We start from the raw sequence: 21,961 nt of genomic DNA, 5'->3' as shown, positions 1-21,961 counted from the left end.
GCATGCAAAGCAGATACTCTACTGCTGAGCTACAGCCCTTCCCAGTGCAGAAGATTGCATTGTGAGGCTGCAATTCTAAGCACACTTAAATGGTGGTGAGTCCTATTGGAATCAGAGAGCCTTGCTGCCAAATAGATGTGTTTAAAATTGCACCGACAAAGACAGGGGAACTGCTGCCTGCCTTTCTCTATCTCTCACCATCTCTCTTAACACTTGTATCTGCTCCTCACCTTTCCAACTTCCATTTTTAAACAAAAGTCACCACAATGGTTCTGTCTCATTCCGTTTATATCTGGACAACGACATCCATCATTCCTAACCAGCATGGTCAGGGATGATGGGAGTCAGTGCCGTAGCTACTGGGGGGCGGCTATCCAATTTTTGCCCCAGGTGAAGCCTCCAGAGGGGTGCCCTTGAGGCTCCTAGCCTGTGAACAAAAATGTGTGGGGTGGTCCTTGACCCGGGTGAAATAAAGCCTTGTTTTGCCCCTGCTGGCAACTGTGATTCAGCAACAGCTAGGGATTCGTGGTTGGTTGGAGGCTTCAAAGGCATCACAGCATTTACACACTGAGACCACAATCTAGAGAACTGAATTTCCTCCCTTAGCCCACTCCATCCACAGGAGACAGGATGAGAAAACTGGAGGGGAATGTGGCACCGCTGGCCACCTTTCTACAGCTGGTTAAGAATCTCTGTTTGACTCCTCACTCCTTAGCATGAATTGTTCAAGATGCTCCCACTCCCAACTCCTGGGTGAAACCAGTCACTGAAAAAGAGGGAAGATGAACAATGGAGGAAGGCCGCCAATGGTTCTGTGACCCCATCCAACCGTCCCTGCCTGCTTGTGTTACATGTGGCTGTGGAGGGGAGGCTTAAAGTTAGGATTCGCAACCATCAGAGCCTTTCACACGAGGAAGGCAACACACTGCCACACGCTCAGGGCTGATTCATACATTGTTAGAGCAAGGCAGAAGCCGCTTCTCCGGGGTCCCTTCCCACTCCACGCTAATGTCAGCGTTTGAAAAACCGTGTCATTCCTTCCACCCATGGAGCTCTGACACATAACTGTTACGGGTGGAGCAGTGTAGGAAGAAAAAAACCAGAGGAAAACGTTACCTATGCTGTTGTGACAAGAGTGTGACTCAGGCCCCCGTCTTGTTCATGCCTCCTCAAGCTTTCCCCAAGGCAAAGGGTACATCCACACTAGGTGTGGGTGGTTGATGTGTAATTCCCACTCTTCGTCCCGTGAGGGGAAATTGACATGATGGAAGATGGGGCACATGTTGAAGGGTGGGAAGTTATGAGGCTTACGGTGAGAGAGAACAATGAGTGAGCAGTACTAACAGTGAGTGGGCAGTTGCCAATTGATTTCCGAGCACAATTCAAGGTGTTTAAAACCCTAAATGGCATAAGATCCAAATACCTGAAAGATCGCTTCCTTCCCTACAGACTTTCTTGGGTGTTAAGATCAGCAGATTAGTCATTCTGTCACCCTCAGAAATTTAGCCAGGGTAGTCTGGGAGAGGGAATCCTTTATGTCAGCTCCTAGTCAGAGTTTTTCATGTTGGCGACACACTTTTTAGACATGCAACATTTCACGACACAGTAATTCAGTTTTACTAGCAGACCAGAGGTTAAATGAACCTATTTCCAGCCCCGAGAGGAACACGACACACCTAAACACTGCACTAATGTGTCACAACACACAGTTTGGAAAGCTCTGTCCTAGGTTGCAGAATTCCCTCTGTATTATGTAGTTTCCATCATATGCTGAAGACAGACCTATTTACCCTGGCTTTTGACACCTGATATATGTATTTTCAGATTCCTGTAATATAATTTGTTTTGACTGTTTTTAATTCTGAATTTTAAACTGTTTTAACCTACCTTTGGACCTCCTGGTGAAGTGTGGGTGATAAATTGATTAACAACAACAACAACAACAAACCCCTGAAACATTGGTGCAGAGGGGGATGACTTTGGATCTTGTCTTGTTTTTCATTTAAATAACTAATTTCTAGGGTGATGCCTCAATGAACCCAGACAGACGGTGAACACCTGGTGGAAATTTCACTTACTAAAAATACCAACCAAACTTTCCGAATTCCTTGGCAAGGACGAAGGCTTATTGCCAAAAAGCTGGCCTCTCTTAAAAGAAAATAAAAAACAGGGGAGGGACAAAATAAGAAATAAGCAAACTAGCTGGGGGGGGCGGTTAAAGAAAAGATATTCAAATATTGAGAACTCATGCTTCCATTGTGGGAGGTCAGAAGTAGGGATGGGGAAGAAACCAAGTTCAGTTCGCTCTGAAAAGGCAAATCTACCCAATTTGCACTTCCTGAAGCAATACATGAACTGAAACAAAGTCATTCTTTGAAATGGGCGCTTCTACAAATTTCGCAATGAAGTTCTCCAACCAAGGAATATGTACTGAAATGCCTAGACTGGCTAAAGGGTTCACAGAATGCATATATAACATTTAAAGAACATTAAAATTGCATTGTATTAGGCAAAGCTTCATACATCAATGTGTGTATGAGCAGAATCCCACACTAAAATGCTGATGAATCTTCATGAGAATCTTTTTTTAAAAAAATAAGAATCAACTTGCAAGTGATGGGGGAACGTGGAGAACTCAGCTTAATGTTTGAAAAATGAAAAACTGGGAAGTACAGCCTAGTTTGAAGGTGCCGGAAGCGATTTTGTCTCAGAAAATGCGACCTATACTAGCAATGGTTTTCAAATTCTGCACCCTCAGAGAATCCATTCCAGATGAAGTTGTCTGCTGACGAATCCTTGAACGCTGTGGAGGGTTCTGGGTTACGTTCTCAGTACAGGTGGGGTTCAGGCATCCCAGGCCCACTGGGACTAATTGCTGCCGTACGAGAACCCCAAATGTACTCCAGAATATCCCCAGACACTTTGAAATAAAGTGGTGCCCCGCAAGACGAATGCCTTGCAAGACGGAAAACCCGCTAGACGAAAGGGTTTTCCGTTTTGGAGGTGCTTCGCAGGACGAATTTCTCTATGGGCTTTCTTCGCAAGACGAAAATGTCTTGCGATTCTTGCGATTTTTTTTCGCTCCCCACCCCCTTTTTCTAAGGCACTAAGCTGCTAATAGCCTTTTAGCAGCTAATCCGCTAATCCCTTAAGCCTTTAAATGCCGCTAATAGCCGCTAAACCGCTAATAGCGCTAATCCGCTAATAGGGTTGCTTCGCAAGACGAAAAAACCGCTAGACGAAGAGACTCGCGGAACGGATTCTTTTCGTCTTGCGAGGCACCACTGTATAAATGGTGCTGGTAGTGGCAGCAGCAGCAGCTGGTAAGCTACCTTCCATAGAAATTTGTCTCCCATTACTAGATCTGTTGGTGAGGTTCTTTGATAAGCCTATGAGGAACCCTAGGATTCTCGGAAATGCAGCTTGAAAAACACAGCACAAGCCTATTAATAGCATCAGTAAAAGTAAAGGTAAAGGTACCCCTGCCCGTACGGGCCAGTCTTGCCAGACTCTAGGGTTGTGCGCCCATCTCACTCAAGAGGCCGGGGGCCAGCGCTGTCCGAAGACACTTCCGGGTCACGTGGCCAGCGTGACATCGCTGCTCTGGTGAGCCAGAGCCGCACACGGAAACACCGTTTACCTTCCCGCTAGTAAGCGGTCCCTATTTATCTACTTGCACCCGGGAGTGCTTTCGAACTGCTAGGTTGGCAGGCGCTGGGACTGAGCAACGGGAGCGCACCCCGCCGCGGGGATTCGAACCGCCGACCTTTCGATCGGCAAGCCCTAGGCGCTGAGGCTTTTACCCACAGCGCCACCCGCATCAGTACTTCCATCCAAAGAACCCTGGAAATTATTCTAGGTGGAAAGGTTAGGGAACTCTAATAAAGAGTGCATGGAGAGCGTCTGGAGCTCTGTATCTACCTGTTCCATCTCCAGCTTCTCTTTATACAATACATTAATCCCAGGTAACAGAGCTGGGAAGTACTTCTGCATGAGACTTTGGAAAGCTGCTGCTCATCACAACAGACAATATGGGCTGGACTGGGCTAGCATAATGCAGCTTCCCAAATTCTGATGTCTCGCCTTCTTTGAGGGCCACACTTCAGCGTTCACAAAGTAACAAAAATTGGGCAAAATTCATTAAACAAATCTCTCTCTTGCTCCCGCCCCAATCCCCCACTGTGAAAGGAGGGACTTTAAAGTCCTTGGAGAGGCTAGCTGCCTTTTTGGGGAGCTCATATTATTCTATAAACAGCCTATATACATGGGCAAAGAGTTAATGCGCTGCATATTTTATGCATATCATAACAACTCCTAGGCGCGTTAGTTAATAAAACAAAGGAAGAAAACACAGAGAATTCACAGAGCCCTGCCTGACTTGTGAGTTTCAAATCAGAAACCACAATCAAAGGAAGACGGTGCCAATACAGTAAGTTTCAAGTTCCACAGTCGTGTGTGTTTTTAAAATCCTTTATGAAATCCCCTGTTAAATGAGCCTCTGCAGAAAAGGACTTGCTGAAGTTGCTAGATACGCTTCTCCCCCTCCCAATTTTGTCCCACTAGCAGGACGAGGCAAGAGATGCGATATTCTGATTATAATAAAAAAACACAGCACTTCCTTTTCTAGCACAGCCACACGTCTAAGGCGACGGCAGCTGGAACCTCAACCAAGAGAACTTTGGGCAGATGCTTCCATTTTGCTCCTGTCTTTTCTCTTGCTCTTTTCACAGACACACATAAAACAGAACCGCAGCACGCCTACCGGCTTAAGGTCCAAGGTATCTTGCCCACACACCTTTCCCTACTTTGCACAAACACAAACAAACTAACTTACAGCACTGACAAACCTCTAATTCAGGAGTTCATAACTTCACTAGCTGGGAATCCAAATTTGAAAATGGGACATACCTATACATGCAAATATATATAGGAGGTAAGGAGCTCTCAGAGAGTAAAATTTCCAGTGGCAGCTGTGATGGAAAAGAGGACAAAGATTCCTGTACCTTGAATAGTTGTGCAGAAGAGCGGTTTTTAGCTGGTATAGATAAACTTGTCCTTGCTGGCACAAGGGAAGCATAAGACCAGTAACTATCCTGTGATAAAAGTTCAGAAGTGTGTGGAAGATCAGGGGTCATCCCATGACAGAGTTCAGAAGCGGCAGATCTTTTTCAGAAAAGGACCATTTGGGCCCTTGTGAAAGTACCCACCTAATGTTTGCACTGCTCCTGTGAGCAGGCCATGGACACAGCAGTTGATTGTAGACTCTGTGCTGCTCCTATGGCACCCACACAACATTGCCCGGGTCAAAGTGCCTTCACGTATTTCCCTCCCCCCATTTAATCCAGAATTGCTGTTCCTGCATTTGTGAATATTACTGGGCACGGTTAACTGTCGTGGGAATGCACTCCCAATTCTGTGCACTGCTAAATGCCCAAGCGCGCATTTACATAAAATATGGGTTGGCCTTTTGTTCCCGATAGTATATTCTATTAAACAAAACAGAACTTTTATTCCCTTTTTAGCTCAAACCCTATTTCTGGTAAGGCAGGTGATGTCACTCAGAGCCACTGCCATGGGAGGACTTAAAGGGGAAGTTCACGATCTTCCTGATTATCTCCTTAGCCGCTTATCTTTGCACTTGGTGCAGACAGTTGAAGTCCTGCTAACTCCACAGATACAACAGAGATAAAGGCAACGTTTCCGGACTAACTTCTGTTAGTGCAAAAGAAAAAAAGAAAAATAAAGGTTTGTCTGGTATTGGGGATTGCTAATAGGCTGCACTGAGAAGGTGGGGGACAATGGCAGGTCATATATGCCCCCCCCCCGTCAAGTTAAGGTAAAGGTAAAGGATGGATGGTTAAGTCCAGTCAAAGGCAACTATGGGGTTGCGGTGCTCATCTCGCTTTCTGGGTCGTGTGGCCAGCATGACTAAACTGCTTCTGGCACAACAGAATACCGTGATGGAAACTGGAGCGCATGGAAACACCATTTACCTTCCCGCCATAGCGGTACCTATGTATCTACTTGCACTGGCGTGCTTTCGAACTGCTAGGTTGGCTGTCAAGACAGAAAGAGGGACAGACCTCCTGCACTCCATGTCACTATAAGAGGCATGCAGAAACAGGATTTCAGCAGCTGCAGCTTATCATCTGAAATGGTGAGAAAAGCAACATTTGTTGAAATCCCTTTTTTATATAGCTACAGAAACCCTGTGCTAGTTCTCACTCAACTGGTGCCTAGGCTGTACCACTTCCACAGGAAAAAGGCTAGGCTAGAATTCTGTTCCTCAAAGGGCAACTTTTCTGTCATGTTAGCTCTCTGCTCACAGCCGAAAGTGGTACAGTCCAGGCAGACAGAATTAGGCTTATGTCTCAGAGGCGGCCCAATACATTTTGGTGCACCCTCTCCCACTTGGCAGAGTTTCCACTTTGCACGCAGAAGGTCCCAATCCTCAGCATCTCTAGGTAGGGATGGGAAATGCTCCTGTCTGAAAGACTGAGAGCCACCGCCAGTCAGACAGTACCAAGTAGACTATACCAAGCGAGATGAACCAACGGTATGACTTAGTATATAGCTGCTTCCTGTGATGTTCTCTTCCTCTGAAGCCATACTGAAGTTAATGGGAACTCTGCAAGGACACACTGGATTGACTTCCGTGAATCCGAATTCTGTCTCATTTTGCCACCTCGTTTCTTCATCTTACCTGATGACAAAGCTCCCTCTCCCTTGTTTTCCTGTCTCTGTGTTGTTGTACCCATAATGCCTTCTTGATTCTGCCCACTTGCTCCTTCCCCCACTTTTTTTTTGCTGTGGGGGAAAAATCTGATTAGGAACTTAACCCACCACCCAAACCCTAGAATGAAACTTTTTCTAGAATGCCTTTGTGTGTGAAAGACTCGGCCATTATGAGACAGACTAAGTTGCGAGATTAATAGTCAGAGCGGGAGGTGAGCCATTGCTTGGTTATCATGTTTGGATTGTATGTTTGATTTGGCACACCCTCCCCTGGAAAGACTGATTTATGGTGCAACTGGTCTGGGGAAATTAATGAGCAGACGCTTAGACTTTATTACATCAGAACAGACTAAAATGGCGCCTGCCACCCTAGCAGGACATTTAGATCAGCGTGTGGTGATTTAAGGAGAGCCTTACAAACTTCACTCAGAAATATAATAATGTTTGGTTTAACTCGCCTACGAAAACAACTCAGAGGTTATTAAGAAGAAAAATGATAACAAGAAGAAGACTGGAAGATGGGATTTGTGAACATCAAATGCAGCAGAAATATGAGATGATTGGACCCTCACTGAACTTGAAACATGGGAACCCCCAACAAAATTCAAAATTCGGCAACATTTTTGGACTTTATAATATGTATTGGTATAATTTGGAATAATTAGTGTGATATGATTGGATTGTTAAATGGAAAACTTAATAAAAATGTATTTTTTAAAAAAAGACTCGGCAATACATATCCCATAAACTTCAGCGCCAGGGTGGGGCTCTTGGTTTTGAAATCTGATCTAGAGGTAAGAGAACTCTGAGCCTGTGCCTGTGCCCACCTTCTTCTCTCCCCCCCCCCACACCATCACCCAAGTGGCAGACAGTAGAGAGACAGCAGATCCCAGCAGATAGAGAAGGGAAAGAGAGAAAGGAGCTGCCACTTTCAAAATGGTTCCCAATTATGTCAGGGAATTTTGAAGGTTAGTTGGTTCCATTTTTTTTTAGTTGGCTAAATAAACTCAGGGATAGATGTTCAGCTACCATTCCCATCATCTGTGAACCAATGGCCATGCATGACAGGGCTGGTGGTAGTTGGAGTCTAAGAAAACATCTGCTTCTTCCTGAATTACCTATATTAATTTAGACAGCAATTTTAGGTGGCATATGTTGTTTTATTAGTTTCCACTTTACCTTCTCTCCCTTCTCCATTAGTCATCTGATACTCCTTTGAGTCTTCACTGTTGTCCATGTTTTCAATTTCATGGGATGTGTTAGAATTGCCATCAGTCAAAACATCTGGGACATCTAGAAGGAGTTTTTAAAATATATTTATATATACATGACTGAATTATAATGACGGTGAATCATTTAGACAGCAATTCAAATGTGCTTTAATACATTTTAGCTCACTGCGTAACAATGAAAGATGCTCTCAATGCTTGCATTTTACAGATTAGGGAAACTGAGACTGAGCAAGAAGAAGGCCACCTTAACAAGACTCTGTAAAGATGAGTTGAAATTTGAACTCTGGTTATAAACCCAACATGCAAGCGTTAGTAATACACAGTGGTACCTCGGGTTAAGAACTTAATTCGTTCTGGAGGTCTGTTCTTAACCTGAAGCAGCACTTTAGCTAATGGGGCCTCCCGCTGCCGCTGCGCCACCGCTGCACGATTTCTGTTCTCATCCTGAAGCAAAGTTCTTAACCCGAGGTAATATTTCTGGGTTAGCGGAGTCTGTAACCTGAAGCGTATGTAACCTGCGGTACAACTGTAATTCAAATGCACTAGCATCAAATCATTAAAAACCTTCAAATTTTCAGGCATCAGTCTTGTGGGCTAAGGCCACACTGCAGACACATAAGTATCCAACTTCATGTTAGACATCCTGGATCAAGTCTCTTGTTACATACCATATTGGCCTGAATATAAGCCTCACTTTCTTTTAAGGATGGAGGAAGGGTGGGGGCATCACAGCACAGTACCTGTAGGCTCTGTTTGCTCCCGAGAATGGCTGAGGTCCATGCCAGCTGGTGAATCTGAAAAGAGGCCAAGAAAGAATTTAAATCTCTAAAGATTGTATAACACTAAGTGACAATTCTGCAATGAGACTGGAAGGGCTGAACCTGGTCCAAAATCGTGTCGTCCAAAACATACTCTTCCCGTGTGTGTGTGTGTGTTCAATTAAACAGAACAATCCATTAAATAGCCAAGAGGCGCATATAAAGAATGGAGATAAGACCCTCTCATTCCTAAGAATATGGGTTATGTAGTCCAAGCTTTCTTACACCTTTGCTTCACCCCTTATTAAACCACAACGAAACTACAAAATTACAGTAGACCATGGCAAATGGCCTTGGTCAGAAAAGAATATAAAAAAAACCCCTGAATTTTTTTATGCATTATATCACTTTTTTTAAAAAAAATCCTCTCAGGCTTGCCTCCAGCCTATCTTTCTGCTTCTTTCCTTTCAAACTTCCCTTAAAATCCTATGTTTCTGTAACTCTTTTGGCTTAAACAACAAATTCCTGAAGAACAGACAATTGGCATCTCTTAACATTCCTATTAGATCAATGAGCTTTATAACAATCAATCAATAGTATCTTAATATTTTCTCTTGAATTTTTGAAAATAATGCTTTAATTTTCTGTTAATTGTGTTGCTTTGAAAGTTATACTTTTATATTTGACTTCCTTCAGCAATGTTTTATTCTGGATTGTTTTATTTGATGTTTCAATGCAGGTTGAAAACTGCTTTGAGATTCTTTTTTCCTTAAAAATATAAAGCAGTATAGAAATGAAATGAATAAAAACAATGATATCTAAATAATATTGATAAATGTTTGTTGGAGATGAAAGGCATTCAGATACAGACATCGTGCAGGATTTTGGTCCTGTTTATACATACAGACCTGTGGAGAGAAGTCCTAGATTCAGGATGGGGGATCTGTGCCCTTCCAGATATTTTTGGTTCCAGTTCCCATTCTATATTCACTATGCAGATGGGTCTTGACAGGCCAGCAGCACCTGGAAGGCCACAGTTTCCCCATACCTGACTGAGACAAAATCCAAGGGATGATAGTACAGTGGTGCCCCGCAAGACGAAATTAATTCGTTCCGTGAGTTTTTTCGTTCTACGAGTTTTTTCGTCTTGCGAAGCACCACTGTGTATTGACAGTTTCCCATTGGAATGCATTGGCGGTTTTTTTTTAAAAAGGCGCAAGACGTTTCGTCTTGCGAAGCAAGCCCATAGGGAAATCCGTCTTGCGAAGCAGCTCAGAAAATGAAAAACTCTTTCGTCTTGCGAGTTTTTCGTCTTCCGAGGCATTCGTCTTGCGGGGCACCACTATATATGACATTGCTCTCAATCCCAGAAATATTTTATTGGGGTGTTTAAAAGGAGTGGCGAAACCAGCAGAATTAAAACAACAATTCCATTCATTTGCTACTGCACTGATCTCTGGAAAACCTGGCAATTCCTCTTAATTTCAAAGTGGTTAAAAATTGGATGTGAACGCATTGCTAATTAACTTGTTTTTCAAGAAGCTACTCACTATCTCTTGAGTGATACTGATGCCTATTTAAAAAAGTTGCTGTGTTACCTTGATGACAAGGAATATCAGAAAGAGAGAGAGCTAGATAAAATTGCTTTGCAAGAGAAACAAAGATTAAGGTTGTGATCCTATACCAGCTGCTGGGATTAAGGCCCACTTAGCACAAGTAGAGGATCGCCCTGTTAATTTGAATTGAAGATGGAGGTTTTCTGCACCCCTGGAATCTATGCATATAGGGTCTGGAATATGAACTTTCCATTATTGGGTTGATTTGTTGCTGTGGCATATATAGCTGTCATTGCCTCTGGCATGAACAATTAAAACTTCACCTTGAAGAAGCTACTATTGAAATCAAGTTAATAGGTTTATTGAAAGACTGTTTTTAAAGATAAATCTCTGGAATAATACTTTTGTAGATGAGGCACAACCTTTTTTCTCTGTTGTAGATGTGCCAATCCATTTATTCTGTGCCAGGGCAATTTAAAATTAGTCTCAATTAGATTATTTTTGGAATTGTAAATGTGTTAATTATTCACATTCAAGTGGGGTTTTTTTCAGAACAGACCTCATATGGTATACAGAAACATGAAGTGCTTTTTTTTTTTTTTTGGTAAAAAAATAATACATTAGTAAATGAGATGTTGTGTGACTCATATGTTGATAAAAGTGTCATGGCTGCCAGCACAAAATGGCTGCTATGGGCAGCAAAAAATAAATTAATTAAAAACAGATGCCAGCACTCCATGTTGGTGAGTACTGCCACAAAAACATCACCGGGCACATGTAAACAGTGAAGCCTGGTGGAAGTGAAATGCAAAAAAACCCCCACCTATTTGTGGCAATTAAAATGAAAGCTCATACCAGGATTAGGTAACATGGTGCCCTCCAGATTTTGTGGACTACAACTCCCATCATCTCCAGCATCTCCTGCTGGCTGGGGCTGGGGCATCATCTCCTGCTGGCTGGGGCTGATGGGAATTGTATTCCAAATTATCTGAGGGGCACCAGGTCTGCCAGCCCTGGCTTATTTGGCATACATTTACAGCGCAATCCTCTACCTGTCCAGGTACGTGTATCCAGGATTGCAACAGGTACGTGTGTACAGGATTGCAGTCTTCAGCTGTAATAAAATAGTCATAGACTCTATGCTTGGCATTTTCTTACCCTCGGATCACACTGTTTGTATTTCTCTCTCAACACCTCTCTCGATATCTGCCAACTGCGGGTGAAGAAAGACTTCACACATCTGGAAGGAGACTGCAGTCCCCAAAATCTCCTACCATAATAAATGTGTCAAGTCTTTGAGGTGCCACAAGACTCCTCCTTGTTCGCACTAAATATAAACTTGCTCACGTTGAAGGCCTTTATCCCCTTCACCTGCCTTCCTGTTCTGTCCCACAGAAACCCATTTCCTGTCAGCCCCTTTGTTCACACTCCTGTCTCCTCGGCACCGCCTGCCACATGATTTCCAACCTCTAGCGCAGCTCCCCGCCCCAGCTCAAAGCCAAAACCGCTTTCTGCAAAAACCCTCCTGAATTCCTCCTTTAGCGTCTCCTCGCCACCATCTGTCAAGGCCAGACCACACAGTTCATGAAAGTAACACATTTAACAGGGCAGCTTTTTTTAAATAAAAAAATAGCCATTGCACAAAAAGGAGGCGACCCCAAAACAGCCGTCATTTTCCTGGTAGGAAGGGGTGATATATTAGCTGCCTCCCTCCTAGGGAAAAAGTGGCTGGGGGGGCGGGCGCAATTTCTTCAGAAATATGCTGACCATAGAGGAAGAGGAAGGCTTAAATTCACTCCTTGCACCCCATATCCTAGGCTCTATAATAACCCTACCGCTGCAACTGCTTTTGATTTGAATGGCATTCATGCAAGTAGTGGCCGCATTGCCAATATGGCTTCCCAACGCTGCCAGTTACCAAGAGGGACTGCTGTGCATTGCAAAGGATTCTGGGGCATGTTTCAGGATTCACAGAGTGCTAAGCCTGCCCTTTGGGGCGCCACCAACGCTCTGCACCGATCCTGCACACCTTGAACGTTACTGAGAGGCCTGTTGGGCCTCACTGTCACCCTCTGCCAACATAGAGTGCAGTAAGCTGGAATAAACCAAACTTATTCCTGCCTTGAAGACAGGAGTGCCTGGTCTATGGGGTCACGAAGAGTCGGACACAACTAAACGACTAATTCCTGCTTTCCCACTGTGAGCTGCTGGCTTTGGATTTGATTTTTTGAAAATTGGACAACTGGTTAGGGCCTAGGGGCATAGCTGTCAACTTTCAGATTTGAAAATAAGGGATCAGCAGCCTCGAAAATAAGGGATGAGCAGCCTCACCTGTCCCGAGGACAGTCTACGGGATATCTAACAATCTGGGATAGCAGCGGGAAGCAGTGGGAAACGGTGCTGGAATAAGGGAATTTCCCGCAGGAAAAGGGAAGGTTGACAGCTATGCCTAGGGGGAATATGTCCAAGTATGGAATCCAGCAGTCTGAGGTAGGGGGCTTGGGATGGATGTGGGGGCAGAATATATATACCGCCACCACTGCGAGCAAGGCCTGTCATTTACTGTTTGGTTGGCAACCCTAGCTGAAAACTGCAGGGAAAGTTTATCAATGGTGCAGAGCCACCCTGCAAGCCGTTTGTCTGCCATGACATATCGCAAAACCCCTGATAAGCTGGCTGAGGAATACTGACTGAAAACCACTTTTTGAGGGAGAGTAATCAAGCCTGCATCTCTTCTAATGGTCTCTCTGCTTCTCTCTTTCTCCCTCCTTTGATCTCCTTATCTGAGAATCTGATGTCTGTTTAAAAAGAGAAAGAAACTTGGTCCTGGCTGTTACATAACTGCAAAACGTAGCTCACATGAAGCGGCAGGAAAGTGTTAACCGCTTCCCTTGCTTCACCACCAAGGTTTATGGAACATACATGGGGCCTCTGCAACATCCGAGTAGAAGAGCTTTGATAGCAGAAGGCCTTTCCAAACCACTGCCATGCACCACTCCTTAAATTTTTTTCTTCTTCCTGAAGATTAAAGTATTGCTTCTCGGATCTGACACCACATTATCTGGTGGTGAGGGGACAGAGCAGTTCTGTTACCCAGTCTCTGTGTGTTTTCCTTTTTGTTTTGTTTTGTTTTTGCTTTCTGACCAGTTGCTAGAAAATCAGATTAAAACTGCCCCTTGATGTTCAACAACAGGAGTAGAGAACTGGAAGCCATCCAAATTATGTTGGAATACAGTTCCCATCAGTCCCAGCCAACATGACCAATGGCCAGGTGTGTGTGTGTGTTGTAGTCCAGCAACATCCAGATGACACAAGCTTCCCTGCCCACTTTTAGAAACAGCCTGCTCTGACCCTGGGGCAGGCCCACCCATGAGCCAAGGTGAGGCAACTATCTCAGGCATTGGGGACAGGCTCGTGCTTTGCAGCATCCTGCAGTTAAGCTGCCAAAATATAGATAGACATGTAGTCCACCAATGCTATTCTCTGGGGGCAATCATGCAGGCAGGAGTGGAACCACCGCAGAACAGTGCCCCCAACTCCTAACCCGCAGGATACCATGGTCAATAGTATAAAAACTGGATGAGGAATCTAACAGAAGCAGTAGGGTTGCACTCCACTGCCTCGCCTTCAGGGGGGGTCTGTCAGGGTAACCAGGGCTGATTCTGTACCAAATGCAGACCTGAATCCAGAGTGGAATGGGTGCAGATAATCTTTTTCCTCCATTAGTGCCTGCAGCTGAATCACCACCAACCTTGCAAGAACCTTAACCCCAAGAGCGGATATTAGAGATGGATGGGGGTGGTAGCTGTGGGGCACCTCAGAATCCAGTGAAGGCTTTTTCAGCAGCAGGAATACCACCACCTTCTTCAAGGCAGGTGGGATAACCCTTTGGTGGTGCTACCCACCCTCTGGACTCACCCTCACCCTGGAGTCAGTCCCCCACCCTGACTTAGATGAACAAGTGAGGATGGGCAAGGGTGAGAGGGCAAGCGGTTGGGCAGATAGGCGGAAGCACCTTGCCCACATCCTCAGGCCTCAATAGCTGGAACTGAACTCAGAGAATTGGACATGACCATAGCTGTCAACGTTTCCCTTTTTTTAAGGGAAATTCCCTTATTCCGAATAGAATTCCTCGCAAGAAAAGGGGAAAGTTGACAGCTATGGATATGACAGTGCTCTGGATGTCTCAGCAGATAATATATTAGAATCCAGCAGCATCCAGGTCTGTATAAAAGTGAACCATTTTGCCCTATTTAACTCTTCACAGCAGGCCTTGAATGGTTCCAGTGTCCCCACTGACAGTTGTCCAACATTAGAGAACCAAAATGCACAGGCTTGAGTTTTGTTCTTAAAAAACAACAACAAAAAACCTGTTAGTGAAATGGTGGGAGATCTACAAGTCTGCAGGAAAGAGGATTCATCTTGTCAAAGTTTTAAAGATAAGTGTTTGACACAAAACCCCTGAGCTGGCAGGTGTCAAGGAGTAGGGGGGGGGGGGCTAGATGTCACCCATGAATCACTAGTTGCTAATCTCTGCCTTAAATAATCAATTGTGGTTCTGTCACTTGCACTTCATTGACAGATTGCAAGGAAATGGAGCTTAAATTGAGTTGGAGCCCACCACAGATGCCCACCATCTATTACACAATGGTCTGAAGAACTTAATGCATTTCCTACATTTGCACATACTTTTCATAAACACCAATCTCACTTGGATACCGATTTGGACATTTGGGTAGCATCTATTGCGCTATATGAGTAAACTAAAATGGACATATTGATAGTTATTGTATTGTTAATATGAGATGATTGGGGGGGGATTTCCCTTCCTCGGCTCCTTTTTGTTTTGTTTTCTTGACTTGCAGTAATTTTTGCAGTAAAAAAAATTGAAAAAGGACTCACCAGGGTTTACCCCGCAAAGAGGTACTGAATGCAAGCAATTGGTTCTGAAAAGTAGGGTGTAGCAATAAATATAAAACAAATGTCTCTGAACATACGCAGAGTTCATTTCTCTTAACAGTGCATGACTATACCCAGGCCTCCGTGATTCTGGCCATATATATGTGGGATTGAAGGGGATGAGCTTCTAGGCCAGAGGATGTGGGTTCAAAGAAGACTTGAACAGTGGTCAACCATCTCCAACCTGGAGCCATCCAGATGTTTTGGACTACAACTCCTGGAAGCCCAAACCAATGGCTGTGCTGGCTGGAGATGATGGGAGTTGTAGTTCAAAATAATCAGGAGGGCACTCCTGATGGAGAAGGCTGCTTTAGAAATTAAGCAAAACAACCTTGGAAGAATTAACACCATCTCAATAATAACAGAGAGCTTTTGAAGATAAACCAGAAAGAAAATGACTAGAAGCATTGAGATTTTAGAAAAAGGGATCCACCTGCTATCTACTTAATCAGGTTGGAAATTATATATATCTTCCAACAATTCATAGATTAAAACTGAGCCTTTCGTGGAAAAACAACAACAACCCATTCTCACCCCCAAGAGTGATGCTCATGGGAACCCCCAAAATTGCACACTACTGAAGTCTCATCTGTTCTTGCTATTTATATATTTATTCTGCAGGCAATGTGGTCTGCATTGCAGTGCCTTCTCAAGCATGGAATATTAGTAAACTGACCAGAGAATCCTACAGCTCCTCAACTTTAGAATGTTCAATCTCACAATAGATCTGGCTGCCCATGTTACAAATAGCAGCAACTCAAAACACATTAAAACTGTTTATCTGGATAGAGAGTTTTCCAGATTTTGTCAGACTACAAATCCCATCAGCCCCAGGCGGCGCCAGTCAATGGTCAGGTGATGGGAGTCGAAGTCGAGTCACATCTGAAGGGCTACAGCTTCCCGTCCTTGAAGCAAATGTATTTCCATTCATGGGCACTAAAAAAATCATGACGCATTCCCCATTCCAAGAGTTAAGTTCTGGGGAGAGAGGCTGAATCCTAAAGAATTACAGCTCTAGCAATGCACACTTAATATGTTTATAAAAGTGTCATCACTCCCAAAATCTCTCCAAATGACAAAATGGGGACGATACACAGGGACAGACAACAGACCACAGGGACTGTCCCTGGTAAAGAGAAATAGTTGGAGGTGTATATGAGTTCACTTCAATCTTGCACAAAAATCAAGCAAGCTTGTTTCAGGGGTATGAGATGACGGGACATCGCTAGAACATACATTTATTCCACTGTCTGCTAATATTTGATACTAAGATTGTGATTTCATACTTTCGTAAACTGACACACTCTTAGGCAATGCAAATAAAGAGGTCACATCTTATGCACCACTCAGCATTCACGAAATGAAAATATTGCCAATGAAGGATCCAGTGAAAACCAAAATCTGATTCCTGTGACCTATTGCCGGGTTTTTCAAAACATTTTCATTTTTATTTTTGTGAAGCTCCTGTGCCCTCAACAGCTACGTTGGCAGGCAGAAATTCACAAAATTCAGCTTTTCCTGGAATTGGAAATGGGGGCAATGGTCAAACCTCCTCCCCCCACGTTAACGTATTGACTGTTACAGAACTGTTTAAGCCACAACAGACCTCTCAGAAATTTTGTGTTCAAATGAAATGTCCTTCTGCAGCTGTACAGAGGAGACCAAACTACATAGCTTGAAAAGTTCATTCAGAAAATTCACTTTATCTGCTAAGGTAAGAGGAAAAGAACAAAGAGGAACAATATGTGAAACAATGGCAAAACCAAGCAATACCCACCCATGTGCCCTAGCTTAAAACCCTGTTTGATAACTATATATTATAAAGGCCGAACCATAGATCTGGCAAGAGAACCGGGTACAGAAACCCAGGTCATCTAAAAAGCAGTGAGGAGAGAACATAATTTTCAAAGAAGGATTGGCTGCGGAGAATGGTCACTTTCCCAGCCTGTGAAGGCCAACTGGGGGAAGCAAATCTCGAGTGCCAGTAGGTTGAACAACTCTGAGTAGGAAAGTAGGGGGGGGGACTCTGAGTGGGAAAGCAGCTGGTGGGGAAAGGATTGAGCGTTCTTCCTCCATGCCTCCCTGCCTCTTAGAATCTTCCCAACGTTGCTTTTCAATAAAGGAAAAGAGGAAACAGTTGAGGCTTCACTTCTGCACTATATAAGGAGGGCATTTTGCTTCTCTCAATCTTTCAAGCCTTGCTAAAGCTGTGCCCAAAGAACAGAAGCCGGGGAGCAAATTGCCATTTCAGCATTCAGCTTTGGAAGGGGGCCATTAAGAGATGGGGAATGAGATTCACAGAAGGATTTAAAATCCTGCAAAGATGGGGATTTGGGAGGGGGGTGGTTCTGGGGAGAAGCAGTCCATTTTAAAACAGTATGTTCCAGTGAACAAAGTTAGAACTGCTGTTGCCTGTTTTAAGCCTCCCTGCTTTTTTGCAGGGTGGGTGGGCGCGACAACAAAGGAATTTGACCCTATGGCGTTCATAGCCGCAGGCCTGTGTAGTTGCTTATGGTAATAGTCGCTTGGCGTTTAGAACTAGTGAGGTGCTCCTGAGGAAGATTGCCAACTAGTCTGAAACACAGTAGAACCCAAGGATTCCTTTCTCTGCCTTCCCTAAATAGAAACCAAAGAAAATTGGACAAAGTTTAAGAAGTTGGGAGCAACTTTTTGAGGAGCAGACCTCATGTTGAGACTTTCAGAGGGAGAGAGAAATTACATGCTAGACCAATCACCCACAGAGCTAAATTAGGGTTGCCATATTTTGAAGAGCAAAAAAAAAAAAAAGAGGACGCTATGACGACTCTCGTTTTAAATACCCCCTACTATATGTAGGCAATAGAAACTGTGATATATTGCTGAGGGGGACAGGAGAAGAGAATAGGAAAGCAAGTCTTCGGCTACCAGTTATGTCTATGTCTCATCCAGAAAGTATGGCAAATTTTAAAAGTCCACTCGGACAGAAATTTTACCCCTGAAAAAGAGGACGTGTCCTGGAAAAAGAGAAGAAATGGCAACCCTATAAATATCGGTGGTGGAATGCAACTTAAAGAAATCTTCTTGCTTTTGACATTTAAAAACAAAGAATGAAAGAACGTGCTGGTGCCATTTTTCTGCTTGGCACTAGATTTCAGAGGGAAGAAATCTGGGTGTACAGAGAAAACATTATACCCTTTGAGCTGCATATCCTTCATTCAAATGGAATCCCCACACAAAAAACGCATCTGATTTTATAGTGTAATACCCCCTTGGCCACAGAGGAACCTTATCACTGGATAAAGCACCTGGCAGGACCACCACATTTTAGCACTAAGCAGACATCTGCAGCTCAATCCTCATTTGTATTGACTCAGAGGAACACCCTCTGACTTCAAAGGGGCTTTCTTCTAAGTAAACATAGCTAGCGTTGACACCCCCATAAGAAGTAACTATTTCTTGAAGATCATACTTGGCAGCTACAAATTCACTTGCCAATTTTTAAAAAATAAATAAATGAATAAATAAATAATGAAAACTGCTTAGGAAGTGGCAGTTATCAAATAAAAATATCGGATACAAAAGCCATCCCTTTACAGGTTACAATCAATATCCCAACCTCTTATTTGCTGGATGAAGAGTTCTTTGGAAATCAAAACGCAGAACGTTAACGGAGGTCATACCGATTTTATATCTCCTGGCAAAGTGCTTTGAATGCCAAGCAAAATTAACAATTAAACCCGTTTACATTGTTAACAACTGCCAGATTAACATCCGAGACAAAGCAACAAGCAACATTTGCAATGTCACATTGAAAGCAAGAGACACTCCTTACAATCCACAAATGAGTGACCCTAGCAATTGTTACTTTACAAACAACCTGATCCTATTGATGTTCACTTGTCTGTAAATCTTCCTTACTCTGAAGCAAGTGTGCGCCAGATTGCAACCTCACTTTACCTTGTAAACCAGTTTGGCTGAAATTTTGAAGTTTCGACCTATGAAATATGTATTGTACTGGTGTGCATATACCTTTTGGTATGTATGTATTCTGAGCATGTAGGGTGTGCACGCATGAACTAAAGAGAAACATAACATGTTTCTCTTTAAACAAATGGGAACAGGAGAAAGTATTTCCTAAAATATAGCCAGAGATCAACCTGCACTGCAACCACCCTACCAGAAGAGTTCAGCTTTATATTGTATCCTTAAGGTACTTTAAGGTTGTGATTCCAGAAATCCACATCTTAGTAGCCAATAAAAAAACCTGGGGTCTAGGAAAGAAAGTAGCACTTCATAAATCTTGCCATTCTAGAGCGTGTATTTTAAGGCGGTTCAGCACTTTAAAATAATATATTTCTCGTTGCAAAATTCTAATAGAAGTAGAGAGGAAAACAAAGTAGAAAAGTCCAAGAAAGCAATAGATTTCACCATCATTTGCACATAGCAAGTGGCGTTTGGGTAATACTATTATCGCAGAATTCCTTTGTGTTTGTGTGTGTGCTTTATTGTTGGAAGAGCGGGGTTGAGTAAAGAACTGTACAAAAGCTGTGAAACAGGAGAGACTGCATTGCTTGGTCTGCTGTTCTAAGTTCTCATCACGGCAAAGCGGTATTTGGAAAAAAGAAGAAGCAATAATTCCTAAGGGCAGAATCCTTTCCCTGCCCTAGTGTTTATTTCGTTGTCCCACTTTGCACAGAAGCAGGACAACAGGACCCCACAGAGAGTGAGAGGTCAGTGTGCCTCCTACATCCCTAGCATCCCTTTTGAAATTCTGTCTCGTGGTTCCCAGGAGCTTCTGTGGATGTGTGTGGAGGAGGAGAAAGAAGAAGAAGAAGAAGAAGAAGAAGAAGAAGAAGAAGAAGAAGAAGAAGGGAGATCAACTATGAAACTGCGCACTACTTGCACATGAAAATAAAATAAAAGGAAAGGAAAGGAAACCAGGGTTTTGCTAAAACAGAACTCGTCAGAATTGTTATCATCTCTCACCTTCCATTTTGTTCTGCAGCAACTGCTCCAGATGCTCCTCTTCTGGGTCCTGGGATTCCTCTGGACTTTCAGACAGAAAATAAGATTCCCAACCTGGCAGGCTTCTGCTTCAAAAAGGAGCTGTCTTGCATCGCAGCAATGACACCCAGGACTTGACAAGGAAGGACAGGAAATACTTGCATGTTGTGTAGGAACAGAGTGCCCCCAGGTGGTGGGGGGAGGTGGCAGATGTGGTGCAAAAACGAGGCACGTTTTGTTTTTTTAGTTGCTGTTACTCATTTGTTGGGGGGGTGCAGGAATCCAGCTGTCCTTCTCCTAGTTAAGGAAGCATCGTTTCTCCAGTACTCAGACCACAGAGTATTGATCTGGGAAGTCTTCTCCCCTAACTGTGCGTCTGTCAGCTGCTTCTCCCTGTTTGATTCAGATTACTTAAAACCACTGTAAACATTAGCAGTGCACTTCTGTGCACATTTATGCAGAAGTAAGCCACACTCTCTTCAATGGGACTTCCTCCCAGGTCAGTTTGTATAGGACTGTGGCCTAAAGGTTACAAACACAATTTAGCCTAACCTTCCTCACAGGGGTTGTTGTGAAGATGAAATGGGGAGGAGGATGAACATGGTTATGTACACCACCTTGAGATCCTTAGATGATAAACTATATTTCTATGGTATATGAATGAAATAAATAAATAAAATGATTAAATAAAGCTAGTGAGGCCACTACTGAACGGGGCCTAACTGTTGATGGGCAACTTCAAGGCCCCTCTTGCTCTCTTTTCATAGGGTTCTTTAGCTTTTAGGGACAGATTTTTCCAACTACTGTCCTCATCTCTTCAAAGATAATAATAATAATTTATTATTTATACCCCACCCATCTGGCTGGGTTTCCCCAGACATTCTGGGAGGCTCCCAACAGAATATTAAAAACACGATAAAACATCAAATGTTAAAAACGTCCCTAAACAGGGCTGCCTTCAGAGGTCTTCTAAAAATCAGGTAGTTGTTTATTTCCTTGATATCTGATGGGAGGGCGTTCCACAGGGCGGGCACCACTACCAAGAAGGCCCTCTGCCTGGTTCCCTGTAGCTTCGCTCCTCGCAGTGAGGGAACCACCAGAAGGCTCTCAGAGCTGGACCTCAGCATCTGGGCAGAACGATGGGGGTGGAGATGCTCCTTTAGGTATACTGGTCTGTGGCCGTTTAGGGCTTTAAAGGTCAGCACCAACACTTTGAATTGTGCTCAGAAACATACTAAATACTCTCCTCTTTGAAGTAGGGCACAAGACCAACCTATTCCTTTTTTAAAAAAAATATATTAATTTATTTGACATAATTATTACAAAATATAAGCAAAATATTGTATATACATACATACATACATATTTCAGATAAGCACACATATATAAAAAAGAACAAAAGAGAAAAGAAGAAGAAAAGAAGAAAGAAGAAAAAATAGAGAGAGAAAAGAAGAAGAAAAGTTGGAAGATTTTTTTCCAAATTTATTCTACAAATATCTCAATATGAAAATATTAATAAAATTTCATTGGATGACTTCCATCGCTTACCCTGCACTTCCCATATACATTTTAAGCAATATTGTAACTGTTATTCTGTATTATTCCCATACAATCTCACATAAATATTCTAATCAATTCATAAATCTATTCCAAACACAACCAATACTTTGCATTCAATCTTTGTCTACATAATTAATCATTTAAACATTTCCATTGTTTCTGGATTATTATTTTTTGC

At 43.2% G+C, this 21,961-nt stretch overlaps 1 protein-coding gene across 3 annotated transcripts in view; it reads right to left on the bottom strand.

The window, feature by feature from the left end:
* Positions 1 to 20,372, bottom strand: part of IKZF3 (IKAROS family zinc finger 3) — an 84,555-nt gene extending 64,183 nt beyond the window's left edge. For 2 of the 3 annotated variants that reach the window (XM_083408686.1, XM_083408685.1), the window contains exons 1-3: positions 20,206 to 20,372; positions 8,708 to 8,761; positions 7,915 to 8,028 (exon numbers count right to left, since the gene is read on the bottom strand). In XM_083408686.1, coding sequence (XP_083264812.1) covers positions 7,915 to 8,028; positions 8,708 to 8,761; positions 20,206 to 20,212 — 175 coding nt within the window. In that variant the 5' untranslated portion in view covers positions 20,213 to 20,372. The remainder of the gene's footprint in view (positions 1 to 7,914; positions 8,029 to 8,707; positions 8,762 to 20,205) is intronic. The other variant, XM_083408687.1, reaches the window with a different exon arrangement.
* Between the last annotated feature and the right edge of the window lie 1,589 nt (positions 20,373 to 21,961).

This window comes from Podarcis tiliguerta, assembly GCF_965153285.1.
Source record: "Podarcis tiliguerta genome assembly, chromosome: 13".
In the NCBI taxonomy this organism is placed as follows: Eukaryota; Metazoa; Chordata; class Lepidosauria; order Squamata; family Lacertidae; genus Podarcis; species Podarcis tiliguerta.
The sequence above is the reverse complement of the archived record's forward strand: the minus strand, read 5'-3'. Positions and strand labels throughout refer to the sequence as shown.